This window comes from Apostichopus japonicus, chromosome 3, assembly GCF_037975245.1.
Source record: "Apostichopus japonicus isolate 1M-3 chromosome 3, ASM3797524v1, whole genome shotgun sequence".
In the NCBI taxonomy this organism is placed as follows: Eukaryota; Metazoa; Echinodermata; class Holothuroidea; order Aspidochirotida; family Stichopodidae; genus Apostichopus; species Apostichopus japonicus.
Window position 1 is genome coordinate 8229555 of NC_092563.1, and position 15423 is coordinate 8244977.

General features: G+C 35.8%; 1 protein-coding gene across 1 annotated transcript in view; it reads left to right on the forward strand.

Annotated features, from left to right (window-relative positions):
* Nucleotides 1–1161: 1161 nt before the first annotated feature.
* The window catches only part of LOC139965322 (uncharacterized), a 40404-nt gene continuing 26142 nt past the window's right edge, over nt 1162–15423 (forward strand). The window contains exons 1-5 of the mRNA XM_071967562.1: nt 1162–3340; nt 7995–11081; nt 12097–12293; nt 13659–13799; nt 14886–14981. Of these exons, the coding sequence (XP_071823663.1) occupies nt 8303–11081; nt 12097–12293; nt 13659–13799; nt 14886–14981 (3213 nt within the window). The 5' untranslated portion in view covers nt 1162–3340; nt 7995–8302. The remainder of the gene's footprint in view (nt 3341–7994; nt 11082–12096; nt 12294–13658; nt 13800–14885; nt 14982–15423) is intronic.

Sequence of the window (15423 nt, forward strand, 5' to 3'; positions counted from 1 at the left end):
AACCCACCACCACCACCTGTGGTAGCTCTCTCGAGCATATTACTTTCAAGTTGACACCAACTGAATGAGGCAAATATTTACTTTTATCTTTTTGACATATTTATTTTGTCCTGGTCTGGTAGTATTTTATGTTCACTGATTAATATTCATGATATGCACACATTAAACAACACGGTTGATTGTACACAGTATGACAATTAAACTATAACATGCCAAGGATGAAAACCGTGGAACATTTGGTCTTGATATTTGATGGATATTAATGATGTAGTTGAAGATGTCATGAAAATGTGCTTTTTATGTACCAAAATCACTATACCAGTATGAACCAAAGTTTACATTAAGCCCCACCCACTCATTAATATTCATGTCAAGAACCACAAACAATAGGGCACATCTACACTTCATGGGACATCTACCTACGAAGTATGACATTGACTCAACTTGTGCTAATTGAGAAATCATATTGGTTTACAAGCTGGCTGTCACATTCACACACACATATAATAGCCAGCACGATTGCAAAGGGTACTGAATCTTCGGTATCGTAACTAGAATGGTTTGAAATGAATTAAAATGATTGGGTTGCCCTTTTTCAGACATTATTGCTCAAAATGTAATATTTATACTTGTTAAAATTACACATCTCAAAGTCCACACATAATTTTGGGGGGTTATAACCTCCAGAAAATGTCTTTTTTAGATCCCTAAATTTGGAAGCAGCTTCCTTGCAGAGTAAAAATTTCTTAGAAACTTACATGAAACATACAGTATGTGAGATGAGATAATAACATTGCAACTGTTATTAATTGACGTTATTCCCTACCCCCTTCCCTTAATCCTCTCTTTGTCCCTCCACTGCATGTTTATCTCCTACCTATCCTCTTCCCCTGTTGCTTTCTTCTCTCCATCCCTTGTCTACTAATCCCCTTACATCTGTTCACCATGCTCATTAACCTGTCTGTATTCTGTGTGTTTTTTGTCCCTTCTGTTACTGTTACTTGTCATTTAGCCTCTGAAGAAGATCCTGCTAGGATCAAAACGTCAGACCAACTTACTTTTACACATTAATTAATGTTATTAGTTATTCAGTTCTGTATTGTCATATGCTCCATAAAAAAAGGATGAACACCACTGGTTTATATTTTCAGAAATTTAATAGTTCACATACAATATCATATCTGTTATGTAATTTACTGTGATAACAATTTATATTTCACACTGTAGATATGACACATTCCAGAATGATTTTTCCCATTCACTTTGAATTTGACTACATGCACAACATAATTATCCTTATTTAAATTAAAAGATGCATTATATAATTCCCTATGCAATGACAAAAACAACATATATGTGTATACATGTAATATGATGGTTGTATATTTATGCCATACTCTGCACATGCCACTACAACACAATGTGCTTCCATTTTCACAGTACGTTGTTGCTATGACAACAGCATATGCTACTATAGCACGTCCTACAATGCACTGATGTAACACAATAAAATGCTGCAATCTGCTATAAAAATATGCTAGTGTTCCACTTTTAATTACCACAGGTTGAAAAACAATATATTATACAATCTTAATTGTGAAAGTAGCACATAATATGCAATGATGAGCTTCATTCAGTTAACTATCAAAAAATAGTACATTGAGCTAATTAGACAATATAATGAAACATGACAGTACTGTTCAAGGTGTTATAAATAAAATAAAAAACATTGTACCATATGTAGCTACATGAATTGATATTTACTATCATCACAGTACTACTACCTATTAATCTCCATATGGTAATTTAGTTTGCATTATTATGTTATTCAGTGGGACACACTTACAAGGTGCTACCTATTCATCAAGATATATGGCAATGCAGTTTGCACTATTTATGTTATTTATTATGTTATTTAGTTATTTAGCTACACTTACAAGATCTGGGATGAAACAGGTATACATTACAAGAGTGTAATAACAGTTAATTGCTACAATGTGTTATTAACAATTCTATGTTAATAAAAATACATAAGTTCTCAGAGTGTGCTGCAATAATATCAAACATGTATGCTATAATGTACAGACAGCATTATAATAACACTAGCTACCAATTTACTGTTATAATTGGTTATTACAAATACAGCAAAGCTTGCTCCAATAACTCCAGTATACCTTTAAAGGTGTTACACCAATATATATTAACTACTGGAACCATGGCAACACATATTCTAGCAATCTAGTCATGCACTGAACACAAACTTGAAATGGTACTGATTATCACCCTCAGAAAATTTTTAAGACGGACCCATTTACTGTTATGATTGGTTATTACAAGTACAACAAAAGCTCGCTCCAATAATTCCAGTATACCTTTAAAAGTGTAACACCAATATATATTAACTACTGGAACCATGGCAACACATATTCTAGCAATCTATCATACACTGAGCACAAACTTGAAATTGCACTGATTAGCACCCACAGAAAGAGTTTAAGACTGACCCATTTACTGTTATGATTGGTTATTACAAGTACAACTAAGGCTGCTTGCTCCAATAACTCCAGTATACCTTTAAAAGTGTTACACCAATATATTCTAGCAATCTTGAAATTGCACTGATTAGCACCCTCATAAAGAATAAGGTAGACCTGGCCATTTACTGTTATGATTGGTTAATACAAATACAGCATAACTTGCTCCAATAATTCCAGTATACCTTTAAAAGTGTAACTCCAATATTTATTAACTACTGGAACCATGGCAACACATATTCTAGCAATCTATCATACACTGAGCACAAACTTGAAATTGCACTGATTAGCTGCACCCACAGAAAGAATAAGGCAGACCTTTTCACCGTTTTATTTACAAACACACACACACAGCAGAAGATTCTATCAAATCACCAAGCAAGTTTGATAACTGTCAAGTTTGATCACTCTGCATTCCCAATCACCACAGTGATGACCTTTAACCCTAACTGCATACACATATGACACTACTACTGTACAGTTACCTCTTAGACTATTACACAGTCATCCTTGATCAGTGAAAACACCCCTAAACTACTGAGTGAAGTCACAGATCAACAACAACAATAATACATCACTGAGTATAGGATAGGCTGCTGCTGAAATTGATATTTACCTGACAAATAACTGAGCAAACAATGTCTCTATTGGTAACCCATGAAGCTTTGCCAGTGTTTGAATATCAACCAAAGATAGGTCTGAAGTGCTGCTGCCGAGAATGCTCGTACTAGTACAGACCTGCATAGAGGATGGGCACTCATCTCTGCTGCTGAGGATTATAAAGCTAATTCCAATCTATTGTTGAGGTAAGTGAAATTTATTGTCTCAGACAACAATCAAGAATTCAGACACAAGAATCAGTTTCTTTTTTTGTTGTTAGAAAGTTTGTTTGATTATTGTCTGGTGGAAGCAACTCTGCTTACTAATATAATTTATCTGTGCTTTTAACTGTCACAATTAAAGTTGTGCTGTACACAATGTCTTAGTATTTACTAGTGAGAGAGTTTATATACTATTTGTGGGTTGGTGTTGCAGATATTGACCAATTATCGAGTATTCTTGACTGATTTTGTTATAAAAAATAGCCTTAATTAAGAGTACTTGATGAGTTTTAAACCACGCTGATATTGGCTGAATAAATTAATTTATTGATTAACTTATACTGGTCATCAACAATTTCAAAAACGCTCTGTACCACTGTTTGAAGTTGGATTTAAATTTCTCTCAAATTATGATAAATACAACAGGATATATATTTGCCATTTTTAACTTGCTGTTGGCTCCAGTCGTTCCATACATGTTGTGGAGACTACCAATGGATATAGACAAATCAATGCAAATGTATACCGTATCCTGCTCTATAAAGTAGATATGAAGTATTCCGATAAATCTATAATGTATCCCAATGAAATATCCCAGCCACAAAACAATGCTATTGTATATCCTTCGGCTATCAAGTAGATTTGAAGTATTCCACTGACTTTATATGATAACTTATCCCAATGAAATATCCCAGCCACAAAACAATGCTATTGTATATCCTTCTGCTATCAAGCAGATATGAAGTTTTCCACTGACTCTATATGATAATTTATCCCAATGAAATACCCAAGCCACAATACAAAGCTATATTGTATATACTTCTGCTATCAAGTAGATATGAAGTATTCCACTGACTCTATATAGTAACTTATCCCAATGAAGTATCCCAGCCACAAAACAATGCTATTGTATATCCTTCGGCTATCAAGTAGATATGAAGTATTCCACTGACCCTATATATAATAACTTATCCCAATGAAATATCCAAGCCACAAAACAATGCTATTGTATATCCTTCGGCTATCAAGTAGATTTGAAGTATTCCACTGACTCTATATGATAATTTATCCCAATGAAATATCCCAGCCACAAAACAATGCTATTGTATATCCTTCTGCTATCAAGTAGATATGAACTATTCCACTGACTGTATATGATAACTTATCCCAATGAAATATCCCAGCCACAAGAAAATGCTATTGTATAACCTTCTGCTATCAAGTAGATATGAAGTATTCCACTGACTCTATATAATAACTTTTCCCAATGAAATATCCCAGCCACAAGAAAATGCTATTGTATATCCTTCTGCTATCAAGTAGATATGAAGTATTCCACTGACCCTATATATAATAACTTATCCCAATGAAATATCCCAGCCACAAAACAATGCTATTGTATATCCTTCTGCTATCAAGTAGATATGAAGTAATCCACTGACTCTATATAATAACTTATCACAATGAAATATCCAAGCCACAAACAATGCTATTGTATATCCTTCTGCTATCAAGTAGATATGAAGTATTCCACTGACTCTATATAGTAACTTATCCCAATGAAGTATCCCAGCCTTAATACAATGCTATTGTATATCCTTCTGCTATCAAGTAGATATGAACTATTCCACTGACCCTATATATAATAACTTATCCCAATGAAATATCCCAGCCACAAAACAATGCTATTGTATATCCTTCTGCTATCAAGTAGATATGAAGTAATCCACTGACTCTATATAATAACTTATCACAACGAAATATCCAAGCCACAAACAATGCTATTGTATATCCTTCTGCTATCAAGTAGATATGAAGTAATCCACTGACTCTATATAATAACTTATCACAATGAAATATCCAAGCCACAAACAATGCTATTGTATATCCTTCTGCTATCAAGTAGATATGAAGTATTCCACTGACTCTATATAGTAACTTATCCCAATGAAGTATCCCAGCCACAAAACAATGCTATTGTATATCCTTCTGCTATCAAGTAGATATGAAGTATTCCACTGACCCTATATATAATAACTTATCCCAATGAAATATCCCAGCCACAAAACAATGCTATTGTTTATCCTTCTGCTATCAAGTAGATATGAAGTATTCCACTGACTCTATATAATAACTCATCCCAATGAAGTATCCCAGCCACAAAACAATGCTATTGTATATCCTTCTGCTATCAAGTAGATATGAAGTATTCCACTGACTCTATATGATAATTTATCCCAATGTACATCCTCTTTCCTGCTATCAAGTAGATTTGAATTCTTCCAATGAATCTATGATAACAATGTAGTCCAATGTAGTATCCCGGTCACAACTCACCGTATCCCTGTTACAAGAAAATGCAAAATATTCGTATTGTGTGCTGTAGGGGAACATAGCGGACTTCTCAGCCAAGTGAATGACAGGAAGATTGTCTTCCTCTCGTCCAAAGGTTGGAGGAGAGTTTATACCAATTGCAAACAGAACAGAGATATCCATAATTCTCTTTATATTGAATTCCCTGTAGAGCAATAATATGAAAATACAAAATAGTATATACAGTCATTGTGTAATGATGAATGTATTTCTTTTGCAATAAAATAGTACTTTTAACATGTTCAGAATTTTGATAGACCAATTCCAGCCTTCTTATATACTCTTCTTATATATTTCACACGAAAAGAAGGCAATCTCAGCAAATCTTGTATAATCAACTGCTTAGTAGAGAAAGGGACAGATGCGATTATTTCATTTAGTGCAAATCAAAAGAGAAACAGGAAAGTGATGTTACAAATCAGGTCAATATTTCTTTATGACTTTCTGTTCCCCTAGCTTTCTTTGTAATAGAATTGATAAAACCAATAGTTTGTGACAAAACAAAAAATTAAATTGGATTAAGGGCATGTAGGTATTCGTGACAAGTACAGTAATTACCAAAATCAATTTGATGAAGGACTGTGTGAGGGTACTAATACAAACATTTTAATATACATAGAGAGAGAGAACGCAATTAGCCCTGGAAAGTTTTGTCGTTCAAACTCTATTTAGTAAAGTCAAATTAACTGTGTCTGTCTGTATAAACAAATCGTGTGTGTGCATTTTATAGACTAGTAACTAATTACCTTTCACTAATTGACTAGTAAAATGTTTGGTAATTAAAAGCATTGTCGACTGTCTGCGATTGGTGATAACCACAGTATGCTTGCAGCAAGCTACGATATCAAGACTGCCCGAACCATTAACGATATAGCAATGAAAAAATGGGAAAATGGATTGAATTTTTGGTAGTTTGCAAGTTCTATACAACAGTATCTAGTAAACTTATCACATGGTTCTGAAATTTTGTGTTTACAAAAGTAAGGTTAAAAATGAGAAACCTTCCTTTAGCTATGGTAAACTTGATTTAAAGAATTTTTATCTAAAAGAAAAGTTTGTGTATAAAACTAATTGTAAGCAACATGCTTTTGATATCAGATGGCATAATTGGAAATCTTTATTTGAAGTTTAATGATTTATTTGTTGTTGTTGATGATATTGACTATAATGGTCATCATGTTATTATGAATTGTACATTGTTTGGACTCTTGATGGAATGATAGTAACAAAATCAATTAAAAAATAACTTATCACATGTTAGTGGAAGAATTTTTTCTGTCACGATTATTCCAAAAGTGAAACAATCCATAGAACAAACAGAACTATGAATGTGTTCGTAGCTGGCTGTGTGTCAACAGTATAGGGTTATAGTGTGTTGTTATACAAATTGAAGGTTTCTCATAATTATTATACATGTAATTAAGCAGCTGCTTCCAGTAAATGTATCAGACACTGTTGGGTGGTAGAACCAGTAGAAATTCAAGTAATCATAATTAAGACTTCATATAATTAACAATTATCTTTTAGCACTTTTTTATTGCAAGCTGGATATGAATTAGTTTAAAGTTCATATGCTTGTAAACTCTTTTTTTTCACACTAGTTTTGTGTAAACAATCGCTGTACTAGCTTATCAGAGAGCTTTTTTTCCAAATATTTAAAAATATCACAATTTCGTTAAAATTTTTCAGAAATATAAATGACGGGTTGATGCTATGCATAACTTATAACATGCTCTATTGAAACTTTTGAAACTATTGAAACTTGAAGACCCAACTTCTTGTACTAATGTCCAAATACATGCTATAAAGATGTGCTACGTATTTGAGAAAACATTTCATATAAGTATTTTTCTTTCTTTTCTTTACAGATAACTCCCTGCATGCAATGATGTGTATCCTGCAAGCATCTCAACCTTTCATACTAACATTTTCCTACCCTGGCTAACCTGCTAAGTTTTGTCCAAAATGCTTTCTTCTATTTGCTGTAAACTTTTCAAATAGTGCTGCAAAAAAAGTTCTTTTTAGAGCAAAATGGGAGAGATTGTTCAGAACACTTCACTCTTTGAAATTCTTGATGATCCTAAATTCAGATTAGAAGCTGTCTCAGAGGCAAGCTCAGAAGTATCTCAGTTACCCATTGACCCAAACAGAGATACGGGGCTGGTCTTAATCGTCGACCAAAAATCTTCCAAAGGAGTCAAAAAGGTAAGAAATAATCCGAAAAACAAAAGACAGAGAAAACTACCAAACCTATCTTCTTCACCAGGGTTCGGTAGAAGAGAAGAGACTCGTGAATCGCTATCCTCTACAAACTCACCGACACCGATCCGAAATGGAATCGCCAACGGAGGAGGTCATGGTGTGTCAGAGACCAAATCGACCGACCACGTCAGGGCCGATCTGAGCGGAACTGATGGTACGACCGGAGAAGGTAAGAACGAGAATAGATTTCAGTCAAAGGCGCAGATATTTGAGCAAGGGGAAGGTGCAGCGTTACTGAGGAGAGGTATCAAGAAAAATCTTGCCAAGAAAAAAGGAATTAGGAGGAAGCTTCCATCTTTGCCTGAACAATTCATGGACATAATCGAGCAAGTGCGAGAGGCGAACAAAACACCCTTTGCCGATGTAGACGAGGAGAATATCGACACATTGACAGAGAGTTCAGAGAGATCGTCCTCTCTTGAAACGGAACAGAAATTACATGATGATGAAGAACATCTTGATAAGTTTAGAATCCTTACACCAATCACTGAAGATATTGAGAATGAGAAGGAAGACGGCATTCTTTCATTTGATGAATCTATAGACATTAACCACATCAACAAATCTGACGCAGATGGAACAAAAAATAATCCCAACGGGGAATCAAAAAATAACTCTGTCACTTCAACAAATATTGAGAAATTGAATGAGACTGAAATCTCTAATGACTTAAAAACTGCGGTAACTGTTAACCAGTACAATAAACAGTTAGATATATTACTGCATTCAGAATCTGGGGAAGAGGAATCTAAGTTTGAAATAAAGGTCCCGGACGAAAGTTCAAATAAAGACTGGAGAAGCGGTAGAGACGAGAATGACCTCCAGAAGGAGACAGATCTAGATGAGGTTCATGATAGAAATAATTTGGGTTTTATTAACTCTGTTGAAGATCTAAAGACCACAGAGAAAATAAATGACTTGAGAGAAGAATTAGGCAAACAAGTCCACCAGGAACATCAGTCTATCCACAGCTTAGAGAGCATCCGTGGCAACGGAGGAAGCGAAACTGATATTCCATTGGAAGCTAGTAACTTGGAACATCATCAACAGGAGAGGATGAGTAGTGAGGAAAGAGAAGAGCAGAAAGAAGAGGCGGGAGATGAAGACATAAGTAGTCCAAGAGGAGGAACAGGAGATAATCAACTGTTTCATATGCTCCTCGATGATGAGTATGAGGATGACTTTGACGATGAGAGTACGTCAACTAGAAGCATCTCCATCGCCAGCGATGGCGATCATCAGAGGCACTCAGAAAATGAACAAAACCTGCAGGAGGATCAGAGAAGGGGAACGGTTCACGCCGGGAAATTGACGAGAGACGATGCCATCGATGAAGGAGATGAGGAGATGGGAGCTGAAGAGGAGGAGAAACAAGGGATGAATGATCTCAAGACTGGCGAAGACTCTGTTGTTGCTCAACGGCCGAGATCTGCAATCACTGATGAGGGAATAGCGGACAGTTTGGTTGAAAGAGAAACTAGTCAGAATGCTGAAGATAAAAGTGGGAGAGAACTCAATGATGAAAATGGTGGTACTGAAACAAGCACAGATGGTGGATTTATGAAAGATGAACATAATCCCATCTCAGAAAAATTGGGTCATGAATCAAGCACAAACAATTTTGTAAACTTAGAAGAGAAACAGAAAACTTCTGCCATCAAAGAGAGTGGACTAGAAATAAGAGAAACCGTCTCTGAAAACCCTCCTGGAAGATCGAATGAAATGATAAACAAAGAAAGATCTTCTGTTATTAAGTCTAAACAAGATACAAATATAACACAGTCATTTTCAGGGAGAGAAGAAAGTGATGGATTAATATCAAAAAATGACTCATCAGATTTGAAGTTAAATATTAACTCTCCTTTGCAGCCATCTGCCGACATCAAGGAACTAATAAAGTCGGAACCGTCGCGGGAATCTGACAGAGATAAATCACTTGATGATCAAGAATATAACAGTACGAAGAAGAATATAGTCACTCCATTAACTGGTGTTAGGGGTGTAGTAAATGATGATCTCACCCAACATAGGAAAAAACAAATACAAGACAGAGAGAAGATGGCAAGAGAAGAGGAGAAAACTGATGATGGAGATGGGATAAATGAGAGGCAGACGAGGCACGAGGGAGGAGAAGAAGAAATGGATAGCAGAAACGAAATAAATTCTGATTTTAGAGGAAATAAATTAAACTCATCAGTGAATGCAACTAAACAAGATTTAATCTTTAATAAGTCTTCAAGAGCTGGTGAAGATCAGCAAAGTGTGGATTATAAATCTTTGGAAAATGAGAATCATAACCAGAAAAATCAGGATACTGTTGACATGATAGGGATTGCAAAGGTGGAGGAAGGAGTACCCAAGCAAATTGAGGATGATGAATTACAGATGGAGGTGAAAGTGAAACTTGATCATGAAAATAAGAGAGAAACTAATAATAATTTATCTTCTCATTCAGAAGAAGTCATGTTGAATGCACAATTTGACGAATCTGAGAATCATTCAACATCTGAGATGGAAGTCATTATTAAGGAAAATCAAGCAAAAAAACCCAAGAAATCAGCTCTTAAAGTTAGACAAGGTCCCACCAGTGTTGACTATCCAACGGAGACCCAGTCTAATGGACCTGATGGAACAACTGTGGGGAACTTACCTCACGGAGAAGGTGAGAGAATTGTTGAGGAGAAAAGCCCTTCCGTTCATAGTGTTGCAGGTACTACAGATGCTTCTGAAATTGATGTTGTAGAAGGAGTTAACATAGAAATGGGTGAAAGGGATAAATTAGCTGAAAGAGGGGGACCAGACACTGACCCAATACATCATAAATTCATCAATAATAAGCCTGCAGGCAAAACAGGAGACAAGGAAGAAGAGGTACCACCCAGGAAAAAGGTGGTTACGAAGAAAACGGAGATGGGAACAACAGGAAATGAACAATCTCATAACAACAGACACGAGGGACACAACTGTCCGAGAGAACTGAGACGTTTGGAGAGACTCAAAGAACAGATGGAGAATGAGGATGCCACAGTTGCAGCTATCAGGGCACATCCAGGAACCAATGACAACTCAGAGCAATTCAAAAAGAAAACAAGTGAGTAATAGATTACAAATGGTCTAAAGCTGGGGTGGGCAAACTACGGCCCACGGGTCACATGCGGCCCGCCAGTGATTTTTTTTGCGGCCTGTGAGATGTCTCAAGAAAAAGAAAAAAATTCAATCTATTTTAAATCATCACAAAAAACGAACTGGCTGCTTAGAATTTATCGGCACTAATGATGTTGTCATGTAGGCCTATTATCCCCTTTAATTATCAACTGTACTGTATTGACATTATGTTTTTGTGAATACAGATTAAGTACACACACCTATTGCTTGAAAGTCCTCGGAATCAAAGGTTTGAAATCAACAGCAGGTCGTTGGTTTGGTGCGGCCCAGTCAATTTTTCACTCCTTACATCTGGCCCATTCATTCAAAAAGGTTGCCCACCCCTGGTCTAAAGGGATATCCTGGTGACAGAAAATGAAAAAGTTATATATAAGAGCAAAATATTCAGCACTATTACTAGAAAACCCTGTCTCAATATCTTGTCCATAACTGGTGATATTGTTGATTGAATATGTTATCTAGTTTGTCCCTAGAGCTGGATCACAGAAGGTGGTCTCAAATAATGAAGTTTACTGCACAGAAAATTTTGTACTTGCTTTGAAATGTGCTTAAAACTAAGTATACTTTTACTTAAAAGACAATTTAGTGTCCAGCTGATGAAATGTAAAGGATATTGAATGTTATAGCCTATTCATTTGGTGAAAAAAGTATAGAAGTTGGGCATCTTAGTTTGATCATTTGCAATCTTAATTTCTGTGTTACTCCAAAGGTCATTTGCTAAAAAAAATCTGCTTTAAGACACATTCTGGCCTTATTAGCATTCATTGCAACCATAGTAAACACGGTGAGGAATTTCATATTCAAGGTATGAACAAATGCAGGGCAACCTTTTACCCTGAAATGGCATTCACCCAGTTTAACACCTTTCATTTTTTGCTTCCCTATGTATTTGCTTTAGTCATTTGAACAATAATGAAAATACCATTTTAATTCTTCATCAGAAGTTCAAGAAGGTGATACAAACGGTGAACAATCAACATTCCCAGGTCAAAGTTCAGAGGAAGCAGCTTCTTCTCCACTGATAGACAGTCCATCTGGCAAGAAGAGGAGAAAGAAAAAATCATCTGATCCGTTCGATGGCCTCCCAGTTATTAAACCATGGCACATCCACCAACAGGAACAGAATGGTATAAGAGAGGTAAACCCATTAACTTTTAATGGGGACATTATGGTGCAACAGTGGTATTGGTGCTTGATTGGGTAGCACTGACTGGAAGGAAATGGCACTTGTAATTAAACAGCTAGCTGTTGGGATCGCCTGGTATTGCTATACCACCAAGGTACTGCACCCAAAATCAAGGGGGTCAATCCGATATGAAACGTGGGGGGGGGGGACATAATCGATTCGAGTATTCCGGCCGTGAGTACTATTTAAAGCGGAGCGCCACCATCGGTTGGCGTGCAGCGAACCAAGAAAATTTCAGATTTCAATACCTACCAGATTGCTGGGCACTTGCCACGCTGGATAGCAGCCATCTAGTTGCGTGATTTCGGGAGAAAATTACAAATTCGTAATTTTTGGTGGATTATTTCTTTTATTAGTGCTTCCAATTGACATGAACATTAGAACCCAGTGCAAGTTGACAAATGACAACTAACAATCTGTGAATAAAATCTTGGTCACTTTTCATAGAACTGAACTTCGTATATTCGATGATATATGAATCCTGAGATGTATAAGCCCTAACCAAATAGAACCACGACACGACCCTCTTCCCAAATGTGTGGGGGTGGGGGGGGGGACATTTGATAGTGTGTCCTCCAACCATCGAAATGTGGGGGGGACGTGTCCCCCGGTTCCCCCCAGGATTGACGCCCATGCTCAAAAGGGACAGTTGAGTATTGTGAAATGAGGTAAAAATGTTACCTTAAACTGGATTTGATGGCGCAACAGTAGTATATTGAGGTGGACCGGCGCTGATGTGATGGAAAGGTACAATACTTGATTGACTGGCACTGGTGTGGTTGATGGCCCACTTATGAAGCACATTATGGTACAACAGAGAACTATGGAGGTGGGATATTAGCAAAAAATGAGTGAATATGGTCTCCCAGCAATCAACTTTGTCCTCTAAAAACATGGAAGGAATAGTAGAAAAATGGAAGCATAAACTTAATGGAAGGGTATATATAGAAAAACAGTTGTAATGTTCAGGTAGGTGATTGTTACAACAGAGTAACTCTGCTCACATGAGATGTTGTTTGGTAGCCTCAATTAAATAGTGGGAGGGACATGCTGGAAGGTAAGGAACAAATGTATGTCTTCCCAGTGGTTGAACCATGGTACCCTATCATCAGAAAAGCAAATGTTCATAATGAAGTGGTACTTACACTTTAGAGGGGGAGGGGGGAGGGAGGTGGGATCTTTATGTGATATATCAGTGCATACTTTGGCCATCAATATCATAGTACTATCCCTTAAAAGGCAAACACAATTTTTAATTTAAAAAAAAAAAATTATCTTCTGTATTCTGATCCAAATTATTCTCTTTGATACCAACAGAAACCAAAGGGAAGAAAAAGGCATGAAAAGAGGTTCAAGGTTTCTCAGTTTGATGACCCTTTCGACCAGATGGTTTGGATGCTTTTTAGATCAGCTGATAAAGATGGCAATGGAAAACTCAACAAGAAGGAGCTGAACTTGGTAAATAGGTGATATGTCCATAGTGGAGAAATCACTACTATACTCCAATAGTAGAATACTAAACAATCCTTTATAAACTGCTATTCTATTGCATGAATAAATATTCATATAAAACCTTGCAAGGAAGCCATGCTTCTTCAGCTGCTGTTCAAGTAGATAGAACACAAATATATATGTTAACTTTGTTGCATAATTAGAAGTGTCACTAGTTCAAAACCAAGCTTTATTAGCTTTAGAGGATCTGTTAGTTTGCAAAAATAAATAGCACCACTTACATCTTTTGGGTTCCATCTCTTCCATAGCAGATAGCAATATTTTCAATTGGATCCATTCAAATTTAGTTTGCATATATATATGCTTTACAGTAGTACATGACAAACTGATAAGAAAAAGGTATTATTATACATATGATGGGCATTAGAATGAAACGAGAATGTTTATCAAAGGTAGTGACCAAGAGAAAAAGAGAAGCCTAAACAAAATTAAAAAGAAATTAAAATGGAACAGGAACAAGGAAAAAATATCAGTTACAGAAGGGAAAACCTCGATAGAGTCTGTTTTGCAAATACCAATTGACCTGCAGAACGTGTGTAAATTGAATAATAAAGTAATGCACTTTATAATTACTTCAGTGGAAATTTGGTTATGTAGCGACAACAAGGCGATTTAATGACATTTTTGAGGAAAATCATGTAATTGACCATTCACATGAAAATTATGCAAATTTAACATAACTTAATTTAGAGAAGAAAATTTTTATTTTTCATGCCAGAAATGTTTTCCGGGACATTCTCTGGACAATAAAATTTTGAATTTGAAGAAAATTGTATTGAAATTTATGCAAATTTAACATAAATTGAGAGTGGAAAATCTTTAATTTTCCAACCAGAAATGTTTTGCCTGACATTCTCCTGACAATAACATTTTGAATTTTCTACTCTAGAAGTTTATATCACTGTAAAAGAAGACAGTTGGTGGACATCAATTTTGATCAGTGGTTTTAAAGTGTTATATAATATTCAAGCAACAAGCACAAACCCTGAATCCTCATGTGACACTTCATCTCATTTTAATTTCATCTTGTAGGTCCTCCAATCACCAAAGCTAGAACTCTCACTGACACCAACAGATGTGAAAAAGTTGTTCACTGATTGCTGTACAGAAGAAGACATTGATGCAAAGGTCTGTCATATGGGAAGATTTTATCATATTAAATGTAATGCAGAATCTACAACTCATGAACTTTTGGCATATATGATAGGTTGTCAATGTTGCCCTGATATAGGCTACTATAGCAATACTAAAATGGTCACCAGCTATGCTTCAACCTTTAACACCTACTTCATAGCAGCTCAATGCTATTAATATAAAAAAGGTTATTTTAATAAACTCACTTGAGCCTCCTCACCTGTGTGTGTAAAGTTGTTGGGGTTGCAACTGTTAGGAAAATAATAGGATTCTCTGGTGGCTAAAGTTAATTGCTTATCAAAAAATGCTGAACATTTATTGTATCTGTTGTCTAATGCCTCATAGCATTTTTTATAGGAAAGATATGATTCTTTTTTCAAATTTTGTGATATGTTGTAAATTATGCATCTGGCAACAGCAGAATGGATGATACACT